This window comes from Nilaparvata lugens, chromosome 3 (assembly GCF_014356525.2).
Source record: "Nilaparvata lugens isolate BPH chromosome 3, ASM1435652v1, whole genome shotgun sequence".
NCBI lineage: Eukaryota > Metazoa > Arthropoda > Insecta > Hemiptera > Delphacidae > Nilaparvata > Nilaparvata lugens.
In genome coordinates, this window is record NC_052506.1 from 91,308,946 (window position 1) to 91,334,497 (window position 25,552).

The 25,552-nt window shown below is 33.5% G+C and overlaps 1 protein-coding gene across 1 annotated transcript in view; it reads left to right on the top strand.

Moving 5' to 3' along the window:
- Positions 1 to 25,552, top strand: part of LOC120350636 — a 203,537-nt gene that overhangs the window by 83,932 nt on the left and 94,053 nt on the right. Inside the window, exon 14 of the mRNA XM_039425033.1 lies at positions 23,075 to 23,159. Within this exon, the coding sequence (XP_039280967.1) occupies positions 23,075 to 23,159 (85 nt within the window). The remainder of the gene's footprint in view (positions 1 to 23,074; positions 23,160 to 25,552) is intronic.

The window sequence follows — 25,552 nt, forward strand, 5'->3', positions numbered from 1 at the left end:
AGACATCAGGTTTGTATGAAGAGTACAAGAGAGACAAGAGCAAACAACGCTACTGTACACTTCAAAGAGTAGACTGCAAGTGAGCAGGAAACAAGGTGGGCTTAGATTTTTCAATTAGTTGTGATAAGATAAGATAACACCAACTTACTCAAGTTTCTTACTCTTACCAGTTCCTTGACTCCCTTATCTGTGTTAATTAACATGTTTGACTTTGCCAAAACTAGATCAGTTGTTTAGTCTATTATGAATCTCATGTATAGAAATCTCAAAGGAGTATGAAATGAGATATTTCTCTTAGAAAATGAATAAAATAGCTTAGATAAATCGAATGTCATGCTTTCTTCCTTGTAGTAGTCCCAGATAGACCAATGATACTTCATTTTCATCACTACTATTGTAATTGTCAATGAATGTTCTGGATAAATCGAATCTTGATGGTAGATAAATCATTATCTCTTCTTCCATGTGTCGTTTCAAAAGTGCTATAGTCCTATCTCCATGAATGGTAGAAACCTTTTTAAACGATATCACCCTGTATGCTCCACCAAGGACGAGTTCTGAGAGCTTATAATACTCTCTCTTTTCATTGTAATCATTAATGTAATATATCCATGTTGACAATCGTACCTGTATCACTAGAAGGTCTTTTCGTAACACATGTACATGACACTTTAAACTTTTAACACCACACAATTTTATCCAGAATAGGCACTATCAGTGAGTCCATTTTAATATTCCTGTAATTTGGCAGTACACTTGGCAATTTATTGAAGTATTCCATAATAACGTCAGTAGTAATAATAAGCCGGTCCTGGGCCCTCCGAGGATGAGCAGGCATGTTCAGACATGTCTGGCCACCCCTTATCTAATCTAACCTAACCTAACCTATATAAATTTTCAATTTTCGATCCTTATCATGTCATGACACGTCTTATCTAATCTCTATGATAAGATAATAATATTTTTGAAAATAATTTTCCCTTTTATCAATTTTGCATGTCAATAGATGTTTAAGGCGGTAAATTCAAATATGAGATGTTCCATGGCTGATAAGCTACCAAATTAAGCTCCATGGGCCTGGTACTCCCTCTGTAAGGGTGACCAAAGATATTTGATTATAATTTTTGAGTTAGAAATTATTTTACAACCCACCTAAAGGTCCACTCACCTGATACCATCATTACCTGTGCACAAGCCTAGAGCTCATGTGGGCATCATCTTCAGCCAGTGTTAATAAATGAGTGGGTGAGACTGTGGTAACCATGGTAACCATTTCAAATGAATTAAAAATAATGATTAAACTATGTCTATTTTTAATAATGTGATGGAAAAATTATCTCACCTCTCCACTTTATTGGTACTGTGGATTCGCAAGATTCTCTGGACGCTTAACACCTGTAATTCGGATAAAAAATCAGCCGGCAGAGCTGCCTACACCCGTCCAGAATATCCTACAATTCCACAAGAAATAATATTTCCGCCGTACTCTGATATAAACCGCCTGAGAATCAGGCGTGATAGCCTACCAATATCTCCAGGCAATTCAAACCCGAGCACAGCCAATGTAATTTATTTCTTATGAATAACAAGTAAATTCAATATTGATATTCCAGTACCTGAAATAATTCCTACAGAGGAAAACCAATATGGTAATTATAGACCGAACTGAGCAGGATCTAATTAGAGAAATTATTGAAACTGGTTAACAATTATGCAAATTTATTGATGAATTATAATCATTAAGAATCAAATAATAATAATTAATTGAATAATTGACAAATTGGAATAATAGAGTTTTCAAAATTTGGTAATAAATATTCTTGATATGAGATAATAATATGAATGTTCTTGGTAATATAGTGCAATTAGGATTTTAATAGGGGTTACACGGTATTATAGGAGGATATAGTCCTGCACTCTTTCACAATAATTAATTGATAGAAAATTGTAGCTTTCTCAATTCACTGGTTGGATAGAATAAGTATTTTTCGCTCACCAACTCGATCGTGGGGCCCCAATTCACTTAATAATTTTATTTCACTTGAAGATCTGGCGTGGAATGGCGACACCCAGGATTTAGTATCACAATTCTTCCTCAGGAATAAGCTTATACAAATTGAACTTGCCTTCCAATTTAATTTAAGAGCACAAGACTACAGAGGAGCTACACATTTAACACACTGGATATATTACATTTAACAAGAAGAGAAACCATTTAAACATTAATTTTAATAGGACAAATTAAACGGGTCCTGATAATTCGATTCTCAGAAGGCAAGTGTCTCTTCTTCCCCAAAAGAGGAAATCACCTGGTCTTCTTCTGAGAAGAAGAACCACGTGATTTGGGCAAGAACCAATCCTGTGCCTAATAAGGAAAAGTCCACCAATGGGAATTTTTCCACGCGGTTTAAATATTTAAATTAGACACAGAGGTTCGAAAAACACAGAAAATGACAAAAAATTACGTTAAACGGGAAGACTATAAAATTAAAGCAGATAAACAGAAAATAAACAGGGGTTGCAGAAATGAACAAGCTTGAGTTAGTTTTAAAATGAAAACAGACAATATAGAGATATCACAGTAGCACAGTAGCCGGCAGTATCAACAGCTGACAGATAAGGCTTGTCATCAATTTTGGCGCAATTCACTCTAACCTAATTATTGAAAATAAGGTAGTAAACATTGGTAGGCAGTTGACGAATGACTCTGACAATAAATTGGTAAATTATACGAAATAATACTGTAAGAATTTAATAAAACTATAATTAAATGAGTTTTACATAATTTGACATGAGTACATTTGATTTATGCCTCAATTATACATTAATTTTAGAAAATATGCTGGCATAGGCTTTGTATCCTGACAGTACCTACTATACCAAATAGAATAGAGTATTTTGTTCAATACTACCTTTTTATAATAGTGTCACAATATGTATGAATTAATCTAATATATTATGTTCCATTTTGAATGTTCACTATGTGTGTATAAGGTAAGTAAGGTGAAATAATCAACACATTCACTTACTATAGTAGCCTATATGTTTTATTAACACATATATATCTCAAATTACAAAACTATATCTATTGCTTCCTAATTGAATTGATAACAATATGTTTCCTCCTTGGTCACCATTGTAAAAATGGTTGCAAGCCCCTTTACTTCGTCAAAGTGGGGAAACATCGAAGGGGTATAAAAAGAGATATCCTTAATGAGAATGAGATGAATGAAAAAAAATACAACTCTTCAAGACAAAATAAATCAGCATTATAACTGAGTATTCAAATAATAATATTTACAATAAACAAGGAAATTCATAAATAACTAGCAATCCTGCTAGGATAATTTTCAAAATATGATTTACTGTAACATTTTCTCATTAAGAATATCCCTTTTCTTACAAAAATAAAAATTTACTCTGCTTTTAAAACAAAACAATACTTCTAAATAACACATTTTTTCAATTTCCTCAATTGAGACGAGAATGAAGACTAACAATATAAAAAAATATTTTAAAAAACTTAAATAACTTCTATAATAAATGTTTCAAATTTGAATTATGGATAAAATAATAGTAATTCAGAATGGAATCCATAGAAATGAAAATAAAACTTGGAAATTAAAATAAACTTTGTTTTGTAAGAAATAAGGGGACATAATGGAGGAGGGGGGAATGAGAGACAGTGACTACTCAATCCACCACTGGAGCTCTCATGGATGTGAGTGGTAAAGGGTTGGAATAGAAGAATAAATTTGTTACAATTCACAAAATATTTAATATATACAACCATGTTTTGAGAAGATGTAAAATATGTATAACTTTTCAAGGGTTATAACCAATTGGTACTGTTGACACAGCATCATTCAATATGATTCTCTTATCACTTGATGATAAAGCTGTTTTATTAATGTCCACTGTGTACACATGGTGTTCTTTGGATCTGATACAAGTGTTTATCAGCCTACTCTCCTCCTTCAAATTGAGGCAATCAAGGAAGTCATCAAACTTGATGCACTTCTTCAATGCAGCTGATTGAATACCCTTTGCCTTCTTTATTTCATGATCATCCATTCTTATTGAATACATTTTCGCACAAATTCCAAAATAATCCTACTATTGGCCTCATCTTTGAATTTGCCCAATACTTTTTTGTTTGCTAGTGAATAGCATTGATGATCTTGTGGGTAGTCTGATGTGTCAAAGTGCTCGATCATTTTTAATATATCATCATAGAGATCATCTGTTAAAATTTTGTATACGAGACTGTCTGTGTCTGTGTAAGCAAGCTTTATGGCTTTTGGACCATATTTTGGCAGCATTACATCATAGTGAAAACTATACATTGTCATTTTGGAAATGTCTAATACTGCTTGACCTATATATATTGATTTATTAAACAGAATTTTTTTCTTTTGTAAATGGATAGCTGCTAGATTTTCACAATAAATGGTTCTATCAATAAACTCAGGCTTTCTGATCATTTTTTCAATCTTTCAACCTTACATACCACTACATACCAATTGCATGTTCATTCGATTCCTAACATTTTCCATAGTTTTCCCATACACTGAGTTAACATGAAGTTTATAAAGATCCTTTTCAAAAGCATTTTGAGACAGAGTACGGAGTTTTGTATTGTGTTCAATGTATGGCTGTAGCCAATGTGACTGTTTGAATCTCAATACACGATGAATTTTCACAATTTTTAATCCATTTTCAACTGCCTGCTTCAATGCCATGTAGTGAACTACATATTGCTTTCGGCTATTCACATGTGCACACAACTTTTTTTGATTATTTCCTGTACATATCACTTCAGGTAGAAATGGCAGATCACAATGGTCTTCATGAAGTGATTTTGGATATTCCACATCAACTTCAACAATGTAACCATATTTATCACCCTCTTGTGCATTGAGTAGATAATTTGCACTCAGATCAACCCATTGGAAGTCTCCAAAAGGCAGTGGTTTTGACATTGCCAGGCCATACAAATTATTACAATCTATGTATGAGATGAAAACACTAGCTGCAGTTGAATCATATGTTCCATGTATTTGTTATTGGCTTTTATATGTCGGTGTGAAACTTGGCACAAACCACCCCGTATTCCTTCCTCAACCATCATTATTTTCTCATAGTCAGTGAGAAGTTCCAGTTGAATGCCTGTAAATCGCAGCATTGCATCCCAAGATAGACCAGGTAGAGTGAAATAATGGCATGGGTCTAACTTATGTGTCTTCATTGTGATGCTTCTAAAATTTTCAAACACATCAGCTAACAACAACACATCAGTCAATAAATAATGATCACTATATTGCCCTAGTGTTGTGAAACCAAATGTATTCCAAAACCTTTGTTGCATGCAAATAATCTTCATCAGTAATATCTGTTTTTGTCAAATTTGAGTAGAACACTGATTTTGGAGGTAGAGATGTTTCATTCAACTTTTCCCAACTTGTTACATATTCATATGGGAACACTCCTTTTCTTGTAAGTAGAGGAATATGTTCTGGTGGATGAAAATTTCTTATCTCCTCAAGATTGGGAAGGTTTCTGGCCAGACTGTCTAAGCTACTTGACATGAAACAGAATGAGTCAAGGAAGCGTAGCTTGATAAATCTGTTGATGGTTTTTGAGAGAGATATGTACTTTTCTTCAGTGTTGGGAATGACGTCTATTTGATTTCCATCATAACCTAACTCACGCACAATGAAGTGGCTGTCATATCCACTGAGATTGTGGAATATTACAGGGAGGAAATGTGGAACTTGATACTTCAAGTTACAGCTATTATGTGCTGCTCCTCTGTATTTTCCTGACATATGACAGTGATCTCTTACTTTTACGTCTTCCACATTGAAGTGTTTGTCACACATGTAACATTTGTGTGCAGAATTAAACTCATCAATTTCATCTGGTGACATTGTATCCATTGGGATTTTTCTTTTATATATTTCTGACACTTTTTCACCAATTCCCTTCAAATAGTTCAGAAGCACCTTCACAGCATCTCTACCTCTGTATGTGAATGGATGTGTTGGTAGACATGTATATTCCAGTGTTTGTTTTAAATATACACAAAAGCTCATGACCTCATGTTTGTGTGCTTCTACTGTGTATGAGGCAGCTGCATCTGGGGTACAGCTTTGTACTGGCTTTAAAATACATTCAAAGTCACAGTATACTACAAAAGGCACCTTCAGTCCCCTCTCCACATGTTCAAACTTCACATATGGCTTTGCATGTGGAAGATCAACTCTTACAGCTTTGTTGAGAAGACACATTTTCAAATGTTTCTCAAGTTTCACTTCCTTGGTTTCACCATATTGGTCATCAAAATGACTAAAGCACCGTTTACATATTGATATCGCATGCTCATGTTTGGTTTTCCCACTTCCAACCAATTTCTCAAAGTTTTTAATAAATATATAGTGACTTGCCCCATCATTATTAGAGATCGATAGAATATCTCTATGATCAATGAGCTCTTCATCAACAACTTTGAGTGGATAAACCTTGTTGTTTTCATCCAGCCCAAACACATTTATTGATATTTGATTTATTTTTTCAAACTTTTTTATCTCATGTAATGGAGTTGGATATGTGATGCAATCAAAGTCATATGTATGATCAATGTTGGCATAAGATGATGCACGACAAGGATGATTTTCACCAACAAGTTTTGATAGAATGGCATATTGGAAGCATTTATTGTCATAGTTTTGCACATTAATACATGCTTTGCGACATTCAATTTCTTGAGGAAGTGGAATGTAAGTACTACCACCAAGAGGTACATACTTGTTTATTCGCAAACGAAGCCCATCAGCTGCTAGGAGATGCCACCCACTTTTCTTCAGTTGTACTTCACTTAATTCAGTGTTCAATTTATCGAATCTTGAATTTAAAATATCATCCAAATCAGTATCCCTAAACACTGGATGGTTTTTTGTTTTAAATGATGTATTGAGTTCTTCATCTAGTTGATTTATCATTGTGCAGTCAACTAAGATGTTAAACTTCACTGTCTCATGAGTACTTAATGATGTTCTCAACCTAGCAATTATTTTTTGTTTCACTGCTTGTAGAAACTTAGGTAAGTCATGATTAATATCACATCGAATAAAATATGACTTGAGACACCCTTGAAAAGCAGTCTCATACTCATTGATACCATCTAAATCAGGTTGCATTGCTAGCAATGTATCTAATTTTGGCTCAATTCTTGCCTGTTTTTGAGGAGGGAGGTTGGATCCACAAGCTTTTTCATGACGTAATAGATTGTGAATATTGGTGAAATTATACCCACAATGAGAGCATATACTACTAAAAACTTCATGGCATATATTTTCATGTCTCTTTCTATTATCAGGCCTTGAAAAAACCTTACCACATTTTCCACAGATAATATTCATTGCACTCTCAAAATCTTTATCATCCAAGAATTTAGAGCACATTATTTCATGGTGGTTCCTTGAGGTTAGTGAATCAAATGAATTGGCACAATAACAACAAATATGATTTGCAGCCCTATTAAATTCTTCCTCACATTTTGAAGCATGTCTCTTCAAATTGAAAAAACGTGAGAAATCACGACCACAAAATTCACATTTCATGATGATAAGTGAATAGAATGAGATAAAGTTGAAAAGTAAAAAAAGTTGGTTTAGCTTTAAAAAAAGCTTTTTAAAAATGAATAAAATCAACTGATACAATCAAATAGCCACTCACCAACCACTAACACCAACTAATCAAAATAACTCACACACTGGAAGAAGTAGAAGTAATATCTGGATGAACACACTAAAGGAGAAGTACTCACTGTGAATGCTGCACCAAGACTGAGCCAGGAGATTTCCAACATTGTCTTGTATACTGTTGGGTCAAATCATTATCTTTGTTGCTAGGCAACGAGATAAGGGTCATGTTAATTAAAAAACAAAATCTAATAAAATAGCCTTATCAGCATGACTTTCACAAAATCAGGTATTGGTAGGTCTGTTTTCAATCATCTTTGAAAAGTAATCTAATCACTTTGATGAGATAAGGGAGTCATTTAATTAAAAATAGCCTTATCTCATCAATTATTGTTATTTGATAAAACTGAATAATACTGGAAATTGAGAAAACAAAATCAGAAAATAATATTTAGGTGTCCACAGGAGTGGGGAGGGGGTAGTACTATATACTAGTTTAAATTTTTGTGGGTGTGTGTGTGTGTGTGTGTGTGTGTGTGTGTGTGTGTGTGTGTGTGTAGTGAACCCATGTAATAATTTAATGATTTATCCATTCATACAATTTATCATTTACTATAAATAATACTTATGTTGAATAATAGAGCTCCAATAACATAACCTTTCGATAATAATTGCAATAATTAATTCATTGAATTTAGGAAGATGAGCAGCAACCAAAAATCTATAAAAGACATGTTTCATATTAAATATGTTCAGTCTTTATCATGCATTTCCTGAAGCAACAACATACTTTCAATGTGAATAATGCTGATGTACATGAGTCACAGAGTTCCAAACACGGTCCTCTACTTCCAAATACAATCAGATGTTTAATTGTTGGACCATCAAATTGTGGTAAAACCAATCTAATGCTTTCATTACTCTATGAACCAAATGGTCTAAAATTTGAAAACATCTACCTATTTAGTAAGACTTTAAATCAAGCAAAATATAGGTTATTGGTTATAGGTTATGAATTCATTTATTTGAAGATAATGATACTGTTCCTCATCTAAATGAAGTCGATTCAAACTCAATATTTATTTTCGATGATATATCTTGTGAAAAACAAAGCAATGTTGGAAAGTACTTTTGCCAAGGACGTCATAGTGGTGTGGATAGTTTCTACCTGTGTCAAAGTTATTGTAGGGTGCCCAAACACCTGGTTCGTGACAATGTAAACTTGATAGTACTGTTCAAGCAAGATCAAATGAATATGAAAAAAATATATGAAGATCATGTTGGCACAGACATGAGTCTCCACAAGTTTATGGAAATGTGTCGTATTTGTTGGAATAAAAATAAATATAGTTTTTTGGTGATAGACAAAGACAGTGGATTAGATGATGGACGGTATAGATATGGACTTGACACTTTTATAAGGCTGTAGATCATCATATTATTTTTAGTCTTGAGTCAACCATGGAGCACTCAACATCTGTGAACATTCAATCTACAATAGATAATATTAGAAATAAATATCGTACTTTGAAAAGGCAGTCTCAAGAAACTGAATACTGTCTCAATAGGCGTTTTTCTCCACTGATAAAACATCTGAAACCTATAACAAAAGGTGAAACCATGTCAAAAAGATTGAAATTGGATGAAGAGTGCTCTTCTGTACAATCATCATCATCATCATCGTTGATACCTCAATTCAATATTTCTCCTCAACATGGTGTGTGTGTGTGTGTGTGTGTAGTGAACCCATGTAATAATTTAATGATTTATCCATTCATACAATTTATCATTTACTATAAATAATACTTATGTTGAATAATAGAGCTCCAATAACATAACCTTTCGATAATAATTGCAATAATTAATTCATTGAATTTAGGAAGATGAGCAGCAACCAAAAATCTATAAAAGACATGTTTCATATTAAATATGTTCAGTCTTTATCATGCATTTCCTGAAGCAACAACATACTTTCAATGTGAATAATGCTGATGTACATGAGTCACAGAGTTCCAAACACGGTCCTCTACTTCCAAATACAATCAGATGTTTAATTGTTGGACCATCAAATTGTGGTAAAACCAATCTAATGCTTTCATTACTCTATGAACCAAATGGTCTAAAATTTGAAAACATCTACCTATTTAGTAAGACATTAAATCAAGCAAAATATAGGTTATTGGTTATAGGTTATGAATTCATTTATTTGAAGATAATGATACTGTTCCTCATCTAAATGAAGTCGATTCAAACTCAATATTTATTTGCAATGATAAATTGAAAGTTGGTGATCAAGAATTTGTGGGTACTCCAGGACTATTTGAGTTGATATTTATGAAAAGTCCTGAAATGACTCTAGTGACCAAAGATGATATTAAAGATCATAAGAACATTATGAAGCTCACTAATGCACATAAGAAACGGTACAGCAGTAGTGCACCTGTAGACAGGAGTATGAACAATCCAAAATACAGAAAGGTTATTATTAAACACTTTCCACCACCCATTAAACATACCCAAAAGCCAAATTTTGCCAAGAAGAAAGGACTTGGTATGGATTGGGATCCAAATGTTGATATTGAAAGGTTGAAAGTATTGATAGAAAGCAAGTCATCACCTGTAGAGATTACATCAATTGAGAGAAAGCTACGTTCAGCTGGTATTATTGTTTAGTCATAATTGAGATGGCAACAGTAAAGCATCAAATTGTTAATGAACTCCACAAACCAGCAAGAAGACATTTCAAAAGGCGGACAGTACTACTAAAAGCTATTGATGACCTATGGCAAGCAGATTTAGTGGAAATGAGACCATATTCACGTGAGAATAATGGTTCGAAGTATATATTGACAGTTATAGATGGATTTTCAAAATATGCTTGGGCTGAACCACTCAAAGATAAAACTGCTAAAGAAGTTAGTCTTGCATTCAGTAGAATACTTAAATTGGGAAGAGCCCCAAAACATTTACAAACTGATGCAGGTACAGAGTTCTATAATAAACTATTTAAAAAAGTATTGGCATCTTACAACGTCAATCATTACTCAACATTTAGTAATATCAAAGCTTGTATTGTTGAACGTTTCAACAGGACATTAAAAAATAAGCTCTGGAAACATTTCAGTTTACAAGGATCATACAAGTGGAAGGATAAATTAGCTGACATTGTTAAAAAATACAATGATACAAAGCATCGCACAATCAGAATGAAGCCATCAGATGTAAAGGGTGCTGAAATAGAAGCATGTCTATTGAGAAATGTGTACACTAGGAAGCATGAACCTATGGATAAAATTCATTTTGCTGTGGGTGATCATGTTCGAATTTCAAAATTTAGATCATTGATGAGTAAAGGATACACTCCATCATGGACGACTGAAATATTTCAAATTTACAACATCAAGCGTACAAAACCACCGACTTATTATCTAAAAGATAAGTCCAATAAAGAGATATCCGGATGTTTTTACCGAGAAGAATTGCAAAAGGTGAAATATCCTGATGTATATTTAGTTGAAAAGATATTGCAACAGAAAGGTGACAAAGTATACATTAAATGGTTGGGCATTGATAAGAAGACGTGGGAAAAACGCAGCAACATTATACTTTAAATAGGATAGACATTCATGTGTTATGTTTATTCTGTTGGATAACATCACGTTGATAACATGAGCCATCGACGACAGCGTCGTAAGAGAGTTATTCCTACACCTCAAAAAATTGGAGGATGTCTACCAAAGAGAGCACTTACAAATTTCGATATCATTAAATTTGCTAAAAAAATTAAAATCCACAATTTCAGAGGAGTATTCATGCTAGACACACTACCCAAAAAGCCATGGAAAATGAAAAAGGAGTATTTAATCTGGATCTTAGCAGTGGAACTGGTACTCATTGGGTGGCTTATATAAAAAATAACAAACTTGTCAAGTATTTTGATAGTAATGATAACAAGGTACCATCAGCTTTAGTCAGATATATGAAGGGGTGTACAATTACTCGAAATCAGAGAGTTCATCAACAGCCCGGGACAAACATATGTGGGCATTTGTGTCTCCATTTTCTTGCTGGGAAGAACTATAAATGGAACTGAACTGTGACAAACATATCAGTTTGAGTTGAGACACCGTGCAAGTAACACACATGGGGCTTACCTTCATAGAAAAGAAAAAGCAAGCACAACAGAAAGAATCAGTAGTACTCGTGACATCTGAAAATATCAAGTTTCTACATTCAATTGGCTATCTAGTATTGGCGTCGAAATGGACATATTGAATTTGGAAAATTCCATCACTTTTGATGACACAATTGAAAATATTGAGTTTCATACACATCTCCCATTTGCTTCAACAACACTTGACGCAGGTCAAGAGATAATTATTCCCATACAGCATCAGGACAGCTATACACTACCAGCTTTTAGTTATCTCTACATTGAGGGGAGATTTTTGAAAGATGACTCGGATAATGAGGCCCCTTCAAATAGGATAAAAATGACAAATAATGCATTAGCATTCCTATTTGATGAAATTCGTTATGAATTGAATGGAGTGGAGGTAGATCGTGTACGGAATCTTGGTATAAGTAGTACTCTGAAAGGATTACTATCATTCAGTCGTAATTCTGTGGAGATGGAAAATTTTGGATGGCACAGTTTTGATCCTAACAGAGATGCATCAATTGTAAATGCTGATGGGTACTTTAGTGCTTGCATTCCATTGTCAGTGATAATGGGCTTCGCAGAAGACTACAAAAAAATTGTTATCAATTGCAAACAACACTGCTACGAATGAACGGGCATGCCAACTTACGATTTGTAATACATGGCTACCAATATAAAAAATCAAAAACAAAATATCCCCAATTGGGGATCATGACAGCTAATGGGTTAATTCTGACAAGAAGTAGGAGGGATGATAATTGCTATCAATATACTCCGGCAACAGCTACCTCAGCAGATGAAAAAGCAAAAATAGTTCTTGGAAAGGTAGCTTGGAAAGTGCCCTATGTTACAGTGAATGGTAGTGAACGGATCAGATTATTGAAACATTTGGAATCAGGTCGTTCAATAAGTATGGGATTCCGAACATGGGAAATACATGAGTATCCTCTACTTCAACATACACAGAATCATGTATGGGCTGTAAAGACATCGTCACAATTGGAGAAACCATGCTAGGTAATTATAGCTTTTCAGACACATAGGAAAAATAATCACAAAAGTGATAGTAGCTGTTTTGATCACTGCAAATTGCAGAATGTAAAACTTTTTCTAAACTCCAAAATACATCCCTATGATGATTTCAACTTGAACTTTCAAAAAGAACAGTTTTCATTGCTATACCATTCCTATGTCAGTTTCAAACTGTCATTCTTGAGTTAATAAAGATTATTATCACATCATTCATTGGAAATGTATTCATTTTCTCTCCCTGTACTATACTAATTCATTGAAATGAACATGGAACAGCATGTATAAAAAATGAAAGATGGATTATTTTTTCAATTGAGTTGAAAATTGGTGGTACAATGTGATGGTGAGGAGGGAGGGGGTTGTCCCTATAAAAGGAGTAGCTCATATATAACAGGTTCCAGTTGTCATTATGGATTTCAAGAGAATACTTAATATGGTTCTTAAAATTTTTATTTAGGGTCTTATCTTCCTTAATAACAATAATGCTGTTATGTTTCAAATAACCTATAACCCTGGTCAGCATACAATATCCGGATTCACAGATTAAGATCAAAATTTTGCTATAAAATTTTATGGAAATTTCCATCCAATTTTTCTCTACTATGAGAATTATGTTATCAAACTCGTGTGATACAGTTTGTCTGTATTTATGCAGCTCGAAAAATTTCAATTTGAAGAGCAACTCAATTATTTTTGCCAGAAACTTATAATAGAACATCAGGTATATCCTGTTGAATCAACTTCAGATTATACTTCTTGCAGCTTTCAGTTTTATTAATAATTTTATTAATCATTGATAGTAAGGTTGAGTAGGTAAGCTTCTCATCATGCCTCACACTTGTGGTGCCATTATGTAAAGACGTGCTTCCTGGGGGGCTATCTCTTATAATAGAGTCCCACATTATGAAGCTATTGTGTAAAGTTGTGTTTTCGATATTTACGAGAGCAGTTGTTAAAGTCCCTAATTTGCGAATAAATTCACAAATAATTAAGGCCATCCGGCTCGCAAAATTGCTGGGTTCAAACCTCAGCTCTAGCTCAGTGGTAGATACATGAATTTTCCAAACACAACCAATCACCGTAAGGTTCAATGACCGGTGATTATTAATTCTCACCGCTGCTTCTATGAAGTTCTTGAAGAATACCAGTGAGAAAATCAAAAGAATAATTGATGACTGACTATCAGTAACCATGTACACAATAGAGAATAATAAAGACCAACTATAGTTTTTTCTAGTTGATCCTTAAAACGCTTGTCATGAATACAGGTATTCACCAATTTATCCTTCTGAAATTCCTTAGAACTTACAATGCCAGTTCTTGAAGCTCTCTGGATCCTAATATGATATAACTGGAACCTTATTAATATAATTATCAATATATTTTCTTCTGGCAGACTAATGTGACTATCATCAAAGGATGATAAGTACTGAGTGCTATTAATAAGATCGATATTAATTGATTCAATAATTTTATATGCTGCTGAATATTTTTTGGTACCAAAACAGCTCAAACTGTATATCACGAGATGAATTAGGATAAAATAAATTTCTATGATTTGTATGCTGACATAAAACACAAAATATATTCCCATAAAACAGTGTATATAAAATTTTCTATATCTATAATTTTCCTTAAATAAATTCTTTTCTAAAATCTGAATAATTATCACAAAGTTTGATAGCATTCACAATAGTGAGTTTTAAAATTTATAAATTGGTATTTAATACTGATATATGGACTTCAAGTCAATTCATAATTCTACCATTTAAAACTTGTTTGGTCTATAGATTTGATATGACTTGCTCTGGTCAATTAGCAAAAATAATAATTAACAAATTAATATTCAAACATGAGATATCAGGGTGTTCTGAACAAAGCTCAAGCTAGAGCTACCAGTGGACTGTAATTTACTATTCAAATAATCAAATACAAACAAGGGGCAAAATTTAATCTTCAATTTGAGCCAGGTTATTTGAACAGTTAAACTCGGCATTAATGAACAATAAGAAAGAGCAAAAACTCACCAGATTTAATCCAATTTTGTCTACTTGCCCTTCGAAGCCTTTATTAGGTGTTTTGGTCAGATTCAAGGTGGGATAAAATCTGGGAAAAAGACAGGTTTGCTTCCGGGCAGCCTTTTCATGTTCAAATTGCAGGCTCTGTACTGTGTTTGAACAAAGCTCAAACTGATTCTTTATAAATTCAAATCCGATTCAAATTAATTCAATTTAACACTATTTACGCTGTTATACTCATAATTCACACACACTACACTCAAACAATTATCTACAAGAAATTTCCGATCGAAATTACATGACAAAAAATACAAACTCGGTCTTCACAACAAGACAATGGGCTGACAAGACAAGAGAACAAGAACGACTGAACTACTGACGAAACAAAAACTGAAAGTTAGGATGACAAGGCAAACAGCTGGATGATCTGTGCTGGCGCAAACAAGCCTGCTATTGGCAGAACTGTAGTCTGGGATTTTGGCGCTACGATTCGAATGCTCTGGCCAAACCACAGGGTTTTTAATGAGTTTGTGCCGTGCACGGAAGTAAGCTTCCTACATATATCAAATAAATTCATAAAATGTTCTTATAAACTATGTGAAAGCACTCAAAACGTTGCGAATTTTTATTGGATGTAAGTTAATTTGAATAGCTCTTTGATTAATTCCCCCAACTATGCGTAGAAAGGCCTTAAACGAGCTCGTTTGATTTATCACTCACATTAATGACGTTCTTGACAGTCTCGTGGTTTGAATTAATTATTTCCAATAATTAATTAGGCAGGTCCCTTTTGTCACTGCTGGGCTAGTGCGTGGTCCAGATTTCTTATAGATTTCTCTCCAAATTAAAGATATATTTATGGGAATTGATTACAAATTATGAACTCTTCAACAACACTGAGTTTACAGATAATTTAACATTAATTACAAATATTTCACATCTAAAAAGGGGTTGGCTTGATAATTTTAAAATTTAAAGGAAGAAAGAACCCTAAACTCTATGTGCATCCTCTCAGGTCAAGATCACAAGCCAGAAGAAGGTGGTTTTCAGAAAAATTTTATCTCTTCCTTGAACAATTTGTAAGCTTCTCTCTGATTGGCTCTTAATTTAACAAACTCAATACAATTGGTTGCTTCAGAATCAGGGCTTCTCCAACTTTTTAATAGAAAGAATAAATAAAAAGTTTTTTATATAAATATATGGAGTGATTATCTTAACTATATTCATAAATAAATCGCGATATACGATGTTAACATGTTACAATATGTATTTAGTTTCTTATATGAGTTTTGTATACTCTTGATTTTCATGCTTTTTAGATTATAATAAATATTTATACAGAAATAATAGTTGTCTGTATTTCTATACATCAACCTTCCTTCGTATATATAATACATCTTTTGTGAGTAAATTTTTATAATTCAACCTATACTGGTTGATCGAACAATCAGCTGATTCGCTAGGTATTGATTCAAATAACTATCGATTTATTCTAGATCAATTGATTCATTTAAAAGTGTAAACAAATATTTCTAACCTCAATGTACATGCAAACTTTTATTTTTTATAATCTGCCAATAATAAATAAGCCGCTTTATAATTTTTAATTCTGTCAATGGATTCTCATTAGTTGTTGAATCACAGTTATGCATGTTCTTCCTTATCATTTTAGATAATAAGATTATTCTTTATCGCTAACAATATTCGATTTTATTTGAGTGGTCATTTGACTAGGTTATCTTTATTTTCCATTTTATAATTCTATTAAAATTCACTGGTTCACTTCAAATATTCTGTGCTGCTAAAATACCACGTGACATAGTGCATTCATGTATCTATTTGTATGGGTTGGTTTTCGGTATATGGAGTGTTCCAGACTGCCATTTTTGTTTCTCGTGATTGGAATGTCTAAGAACGGTAGTTTAGCTTCTTCTTCTATTTCGAGGGTGAACTGTATTTTGGGGTGTATCTGGTTAGTAGTTACTAGTTGCAGGAACGGCATATCCAAACAGGTGCGTGGCCTTGCCCCCAGGACCTGGGGACCAGCGCCAAGGCCAAATCCCCCCCCCCTCGGGGGAAGGGACCAGCATGGGTCAATGACCTCTTACCTCTGCCCACTTCAAGTCATGAACCTTTTATCTCCACCCATTTCCATCAGTTCGATCCCCCCTCCACATCCAAATCTACCATTTTGCTCAAAACCAGCCTTTTATCCTAGTCAGATGGTTTTTTTTTTTAATAAAACCATCATATCGATGTTTCAATTGATGTTCTCCTGGTGTTAAAAAATCATACTTATTGAATGGAATCTCTGGTTTAGACATTCTAATTCTTTGAAAAAAATCCTCCACACTATGTTCTAATGTGAAGCTGCGACCTTCAAGCTCTGCCCAGTCAAATTTTCTTGAAGCCATTACACATTCTCCTATTAGATAATATGCGTATCGGTACATTGCATCATGAATATATTGATTGAATTCAGCATTATTGTATACATAATCTATCATACTCTCTTCTAATAGCCTAATTCTAGTCTTAAGATTATCATAACTAACAAATAATCCAACCTTTTCTTTTTCGTACTCATCTTTAGTTAATAGATTATTAATACTAGTCTTTGCTTCTTCAGTAATTATCTCCAAACTTGATTTGAGATGATCAAATGACACTAGTCCAGCCTCCTCCTTATTAAAATCTGATATTGTCAAAACTGTTTTTTTAAGTTCTTCCAATTGTTTCTTCAAACTATCTCTGAATGTAATCAAATCTGCCTTTTCCTTATCAAAGTCGGATCTAGTTAGAACTGTTTTCTTATGCTCACTTAACTGATTTTCTAAATATTCCTTAGCATCTATCTCATTACTTTTATCATGTGAAACACGTCCACAGACATGTTGTAACTGAAAGAGTGAATAAGACACTAATTCCAACCTTTCCTAATACATTTCTGCTCAGCCAGATCAAAAATAGTCTCCCACAATTGATTACTATCTGTGATTGTTTTTATATGATGATCATTGCTACATCCATAGTGGAAAAGGCCACGTTCCTCAATTACAATATCTAAGAGTTCATACACTTCAGATAAGATTGAGTACTTTGAACTTGAATTTGACCATTTACTATCATCAGACAATTCTTTATCATCATTATCCTTAACTCTACTATCATTCTCAACACAATATTGTGAGAATCTAATGCTATTAGCCAATTCTGTAAACTCATCCAAAGTTATTCCCATTAATAACCTGGACAACTTTTCGAATTTAGAATAACTAAACCAATGAGACATATTTGAGGTTATGTTCTATTAAACAATAAGTACTCATGTACAACTGAACTGCAGCTCTAACAAGCTTATACTAAATTAAATCTTATACTTACCTACTATTATATATGCTTCACTTTCCACCTGACAGGAGGATGTAGGTATATAAACTTGAAAGTTGCATCAACTTTCAACTTCATATACCCCCATCTTCGTGCTGTAGAAAGTGCAGGCGTTAGCTTAAAACGCTTCCCCATTTTAAAACTGGAACATTAATATCAATTCCATACTAAACCACTGAAAAAACTCATAATAGATTAATATAGAGAATCGATTTGTGTACAGCTAAGAAATAGGCCTATTCCATTTTATTCCTCACTCTTCTAATTTGATACATCATCCAGAAGTACCAATGATGGTTTATCCTCCTGGTGAATACATCTCATAACATACTTCCCATCATTAAAACTTTCCAAAGTTTGTCCATTTAAGTCTGATAAAAACCTTTTTGGCAAAAATACGTCAAAAAACACACATTGTCCTTGCTTATTTTTCTCATATAATCGCAACACACTACTCAATCCAAATGGTGTAGGAACTATTCTTGCCTTATATACTGGATAGCTGGAGTCAGACTTCAAGTTATGTATCTGCACAATGGGAATACTTTCCGTTGATGTCTCATTGAATTTAGTCAAATTGAACTGCTGCTGCTGCATTATGTAGGAGTAGAATAGCACGTCTCTGCACTCAACAGTTCTTAAACTGGAAATGAAAGCCACTTCACTATAGTATGCGGTATCACACTGTTTTCCCCCCTCCACTCATCAAGGTTTTCATGTTTAAACCGGTTTGCAGTTCACAATCGCTGTTACCATTCTTCTTTGTTCCATCCCAAGGTCAGACATGATTGAACATGTTTGCAAATGTTAATAACCCTAAGGATCCTCTTTGTTAGATGAACTTATATTGCGCAACACTTCATCCTCAATTTGGATTAATTTGTACATTCAATTTCATAGGACTGTAATAACATAGGTAATCATTTATATCACAAACATTCACTGTGTTTAGAAAAATTGATTTCAATTGTTCAGCAATCATAACATCATGATTTTCACATTTTGCTTTTGTAATAGCTTCTTCACATAAATCAAACCAGTCTATGTAATCACATAATTTCGATTCCAATTCTATATCAGCATACAACCAACAGTTAGGATTCATTACAACACTGATCAGATCTGTTCATAACAGCATACTGGAATGGATTCTATTTGTAGCAGAGCTTTTATATGAGTGGTACAAGAACTGAAAAATTTACCGGTTTAGCAACATCACTTGTAAGATTGCATATTCTCGCCTTGTGCATGTATAATTGTTATCCACACCATACACAAATTACCTTTTGCTCATTGTAGTAAAATCCTTGTCCCGCATATTTGCGTTTGTTTTCCTTAGTATAAAATGGACACAACTTCATACTTTTCATTCGCTCTGCTTCACATAAGTAATCCACTTTTCGAACAAATACCTTCTCTGCCTTGGACAACATCAATGACAAATAATGTTTAGTGCTGAATAAAGCACATCTACGATCAACAATACTATCATGAATTTTGCAAGCATCATAAGTCCAGCAATTAGAGAACTTTCTATAATTAGGCCTTTCAAAATTATCAGTATTGTTTCAACATTATTGTGAAATTTATTTAGGAATTCTGCTTTTTCTTAACCTTTTGTATAGACTCTATCATAGTTTTTGAGACAAGCTTTTATTAGATCATCAGAATAATCTTTTTCACCCAATTCCCATTTTATATTGTGATGATAAAACTCCAACCAACATATATCTTGATAGGTTCTCCATGGTAGCTGTGATTTTGGAAATGGCGGTTTGAAATGTAATATAACATAAGTATCTTTAGGATCAATCATTGCAAATTCCTTTAATATAAATTGATTACTCTCATCTTTGAATCCATGAAACTCATAACAGCAAATGTGTCATCAATTCTTACCTGTTTAAATGTGCTGCAATCCTCATCATCTCCTCCTTCAGCATCCCCTCCCTACTCCATCGACCGCTCCTCCACCTCCTCCTTGTCCAAGTCGCACTGCACACCGACATCTGCATATTCCACCTTCCTTGATGGTTTTGAATGACAATTTCCTCCCATCTTCAACCCCAATGATAAGTCACCAGTATAGCAAGATAATAAACTATTGTAGTCCTTCTGGTCCTCCTCTTCTTCCTTCACAGTTTGAAGTAAGGATGATGAAAGAGAGTCGCATGATGATGATGTTGAAGTTCCACTCGATAGCATGGTTCTTCACACACTAAAGCTTTTTCAATCAGTCTTAGGTTATATACAATGTGCTCTCACCACTTGCTCTACTGGTAAAACAATACTGTGAGCTATAAAATATATATTTATTAATACTGATATATGAAACTTCAGGTCTATTCAGAATTTAACAAATTGGAACTTGTTCAGTCTATAGGTTCAATAGATATATTTCAATCAATAATTAATAATTAACAAAATAATCATTTAAATCTCAAGGTATGGATTCATGCTATGCACAGAAATGAGCCTCCATTTAATGGATATTAAATATATTCATGAAAAGAGTTCTTACTGAATATATTATGGTGTTTGACACATTGCAAAATTTTCCAACTTGAGTCAAATTTATATAGTGCTTTTGAATAATTCCCCAATTCACTAAAAAGGCTTTAATATTTAATGAGCTCATTAAAACCTAATCACTCACTCAAATGACATTCGCTGAAGTTCTTGTGGAATAATTAATTATCTCCAATAATTATTAATCAAATCCTATCGACTCTGCTGGGCTAAGGTATGGTCCTGATCATATGTAATTTTCTATCAGTATCAAATATATATGGGAATATTTTACAATTGGCAACTCTTCAATATTCACTGAGTTCACAAACAATCAAACATTAATTACAAATACTTGAACATTTGAAAAGGGACTGACTTAATGCTTTTAAAAAATAATTGAAAAGAACCCTATCCTCATGTGCTGCCATATCGGTCGAGATCACAAGCCAGAGAGAGCATTTCTTAGAAAAATTTTTATCTCTTCCTCTTAAAATTTGTAAGCCCTCGTCTGATTGGTTTTCTAGTGTCTGTAAGATGTGATGTGATTTGCTATTTAGGATTCAGGGTTTCCTCAGCTTTTTGTTATACGATAATAAATGAGTTTATACTTAAATAAATTTATAATAGACCATGAGCCTTTCTATTAAATGAATCTTAATATATGCTAATATAATAATGAATACATTTACTTTTTATGTGAGCTTTGTACACTCTTGTTTTTCTCTTATATTTTTAGATACCAATAAATTAATATTCAAAATAACATAATAATCATTGTTATTCCATTACATAGACCTTTCTTCAACATATAATATTTAATAATTTATTATCCAAATAAAATATATTTTGTTTCATAATAGTTGAGTGGTCGGTCAGCTGATTTGCTCGCACAATGAATCAAATAAATTGTCAGCTGATATGAGATCATGTGACTTGCTAAATAAAAATAAGAATTTTAACCTCAAAACATGCAAATATTTTATGATCTGCCAATAAACAAACTAAGTCGTTTTATAATTTTACTTCTGCCAAAGAATTCAAACTAGTGCATGATTACATTTTTCATGGTCCTCTTATCACTTCATTGATAGTATGATTACTTCCTCCTATTCAACAGTTATTTGTGTTAACAGCAATAATAGTTATCAATGTTTATTAATTTAACAGTCACAGTTTTGTTAATCATGGTCATGTATTTTTAGAAATTTTATTTTATATACATTATAATATCAACATAGGCTACTAGGCTCATAGTCATGTTATAATTCTGTGTATATCTTGAGTTTCATTGCTGCTATAACATGTATTGTGTTTTTGTTTTAGAGGAATAAACAGTTTGATTTGATTTGATTTCTTATCAAAAAGAAAATTTTGATTTCATTAGAATGTTACCTTGACTAGGCTCAAGGCGAATAGAGAAATCCTTTCTCTATTCGCCTTGGACTAGGCTAACTGTTTTTTCAGTTCCATAATTCTATCTAAGATAGTTTGTTTCTCTAAATTATTTTATTATATCAAACGGGTCGTCACATAGTGAGAAAACGGATTAAGCTATTAGAAAAGTAATTCCACTTCTAAAAACTGAATATATCATTGTAAAACTAAAACCAAATCGAACTGTTGAACCCTACGATATTTATACTTTTGTACGGAGCTGAACTGCAGTGAACACTATGTGTTCACTCACTCGACATTGAAGACCTCTCTCTCTCTCTCTCTCAAAAGAGAAAAAGAGAGAGAGGAAGAGATAAAGAGAGAGAGGAAGAGAGAAAGAGTGAGAGGAAGAGAGAAAGAGAGAGAGAGAAGAGAGAGCGAGTGAGAGTGGGAGATTGATTGATTGATTATATGCCTTTATTAGGGCGGAGTTAGGACTCCTGGTCTCATCTGCCACACAACCACTGTGTGAGAGAGAGAGTGTGAGAGACAGAGAGAGAGAGAGAGAGAGAGAGAGAGAGAGAGAGAGAGAGAGAGAGAGAGAGAGAGAGAGAAAGAGAGAGAGAGTGAGAGAGATAGTTATCTAAACATATAGGTAATATTTCATTACAGCATTACTTGACTCATATGTCATGTGTTCTTTGATTAGTGTCGAAATCATCAATCTATATAACTCTCATATTTGTGGATTATTGACAGATTGCAACATAAACATTGATTATAGAATGATTGAAAATTTAGGATTTTTGTAGAATCTTTTAATTAATCATACCAATACATAGGTGTACATCACTAAATTGTTATTATTTTGTGAAATATTTCAGGTGGCTATTTATTCCTTCATAAATCTCCTGTACCTGGCACTGTTCTAAGTGGAACAAAGATTTTGGATTGGACAAATACAAAAATGTAAGTTCAACAGTTCTCAGCTCCTGTAAATAGTTATTCATGTAATAAGAGTGTAAAACACGACTTTATCGCTCCATTCAAAAAAGTTAGCACGCGACGCATAGCAGAGTGTGGTAATTTTGACAAGGGCAATAAAGAAGCTTTCTGCTCGAATTACATAAAAAATTTCTTCTACAACTGCTGTATTGGATTCCAATACAATGAACAGTTTTTTTATAATTTATCCAATTATTTTGATGAATCAATGTAATAATAATAAAATTATACAATTTAATTATTCTATTCAATCATTAAAATTTATCTTATAATTATTTATTATTAGTGATCACTGGAGCGTGAGAGCCAATGCTCTAGGGGACTTTGCCACCATGACTGTTGGAAAGGGGGCGAAAAAGTAGGGACATGAACTAATTGGAATTGCGTTTTTCTAAAATGTAGCTTACTACACATGTGCTGTGGTTAGCGAGCATGAAGAAAACAGCTGGCGAGCATAAAGTAGATCATCGCTCACTCCTCACAAAACAACTGTTCTATGGTTATTTTTTAGTTCGTAGAAAAGAACTTTACGAGTGGTTGTAGAAAAATGATATTTCCTTCCTTTTTTCTTTCCTTGCCCTTTTACCACAGGTAAGAAAGTAACGCTTTCCAAAGCCTAATTTCAAGTTTCATATACGTTCGAAGGTCCCCTGAGTCCAAACTCCTCCACCTCCTGTCTAAAGTGTTTACTTTACTCCCTGGAACATAATACTTGAGTGTCACTTTTTCACTCTCAGGAGGAAAAAACAGGGGAACTCCCTAGAGCGTGAAAGTAATTCCATTTAAATAACATGGAAAGCATCTCTATTTTAAAAACGTACATTTGAAATATAGGTTAGAAGGTCCAAGTTCAGATGAGGAAGCATATAGAGTAGTCATTAAACCAACTAAATTCAATACCTCAAACAGACATTTGATCAATATATGAAATTTGTGTTTGTATGCTAAAATTATTACAAACTTGGAAACTTCATATCACTATACTATTACTAAGGTGCGCGCGCAGCTAGTACTGCCGTAATGCTATGTCTGTTGTTGCTCTGTAGAAAATAACTTGGTATTTGGAGTTTAGTGAAAAGTTTGCTATCCTAGTTAATTATTTATTCTCTATTAGTGTTTGGGTACAGACTTTTCAACTGTTACTCTAAAAAAGAGTAGAGAGTTTAGATGGAATAGTTGAGGTATCTGGTAATGTTTTGAAGGTTAGGATTGAAGAGTGAGTATTGTTACTTGTCAGTGAATGTTGTTATCGGCTAGAAACAGCAGAATTTGGATGCTTTGTTGATAAGGTAAACTACTGTTAGCCCAGATCAGTGATTTTTTCAGAGGCTCCAAAAGGGTGCTCTTGTTGTTCTGCTTTCGCCGGCCGGCAATTTGAGTTTGATAAGCACATCTGAAGCGTCGCAGGTTGCTATGACAATGACTGTTTTGAAACAGGTGTAAGAGACGCGGTAACTTCAAAACTGTTTTTCTGCCTTCGCCCTCCATTGCATTATCACAGATCACATATTACAAAAACAATAATATTAATTATGGGATCTCATACTGTTGCTATTTCAATTCCCTATATAAATAATTGAATTCCTCTAACCATGAGCTTCCCGTTTCTCCCGCCATGAAAGTTCTCTAGGCTCTTTCGACACCTATCTATACTTTCCCGTCCACAATAGTTGATAAGCACGCAAGTTATTTCAGAAATAATCAAGATGACTAGAGCTCGTAGTGGATATGACAAAGCCAATGGTATGGCACAGCAACACTTAAATAATATAAAAACGACTTGATTAATCAGGAAGTGGCTGTGACTGCATCAGTAACTATTCATGGAATCCTCTCAGTGTTATGTGAAAAGTATTCAAGTGATGCAATAATTGATTTAGTGCCTGAAATCACGTCGCTATTAAACAAATTTGATGCATCCATCAAAACAAATAATGACTTGCAGGAGTGTGTTACCGATATGACTCAAGAAAATAAGTTGTTATTTCATTCTTTAGAATTGGAAAAAAGTAAAAGAAAACTTGATTTTGAAGACTCATTACATTGCAAAGAGATAGCAGAAGATGAAATAAAAATCCTAAAAATTTAAATTGAAATGTTAAATAAGAGTAAGCTATCATTAAAGAAGGAGATAGAGAATAAGAATGCAATCATTAGTCTTCTAAAATCCGACTGTGAGAAACTCTCTCATACAATTCAGCCGGATAATACTGATGGAATATTTGTTACACCTAAGTACACTACCAGACTGAAAAATCGTGCTCCTAATCCCTCAGTTCGAACTCAAAATAGATTCTCTGCATTGGAAGTAAGCAACTCACCACCCCTACCTGCTGGGGACGTCAACCACAGTCAAG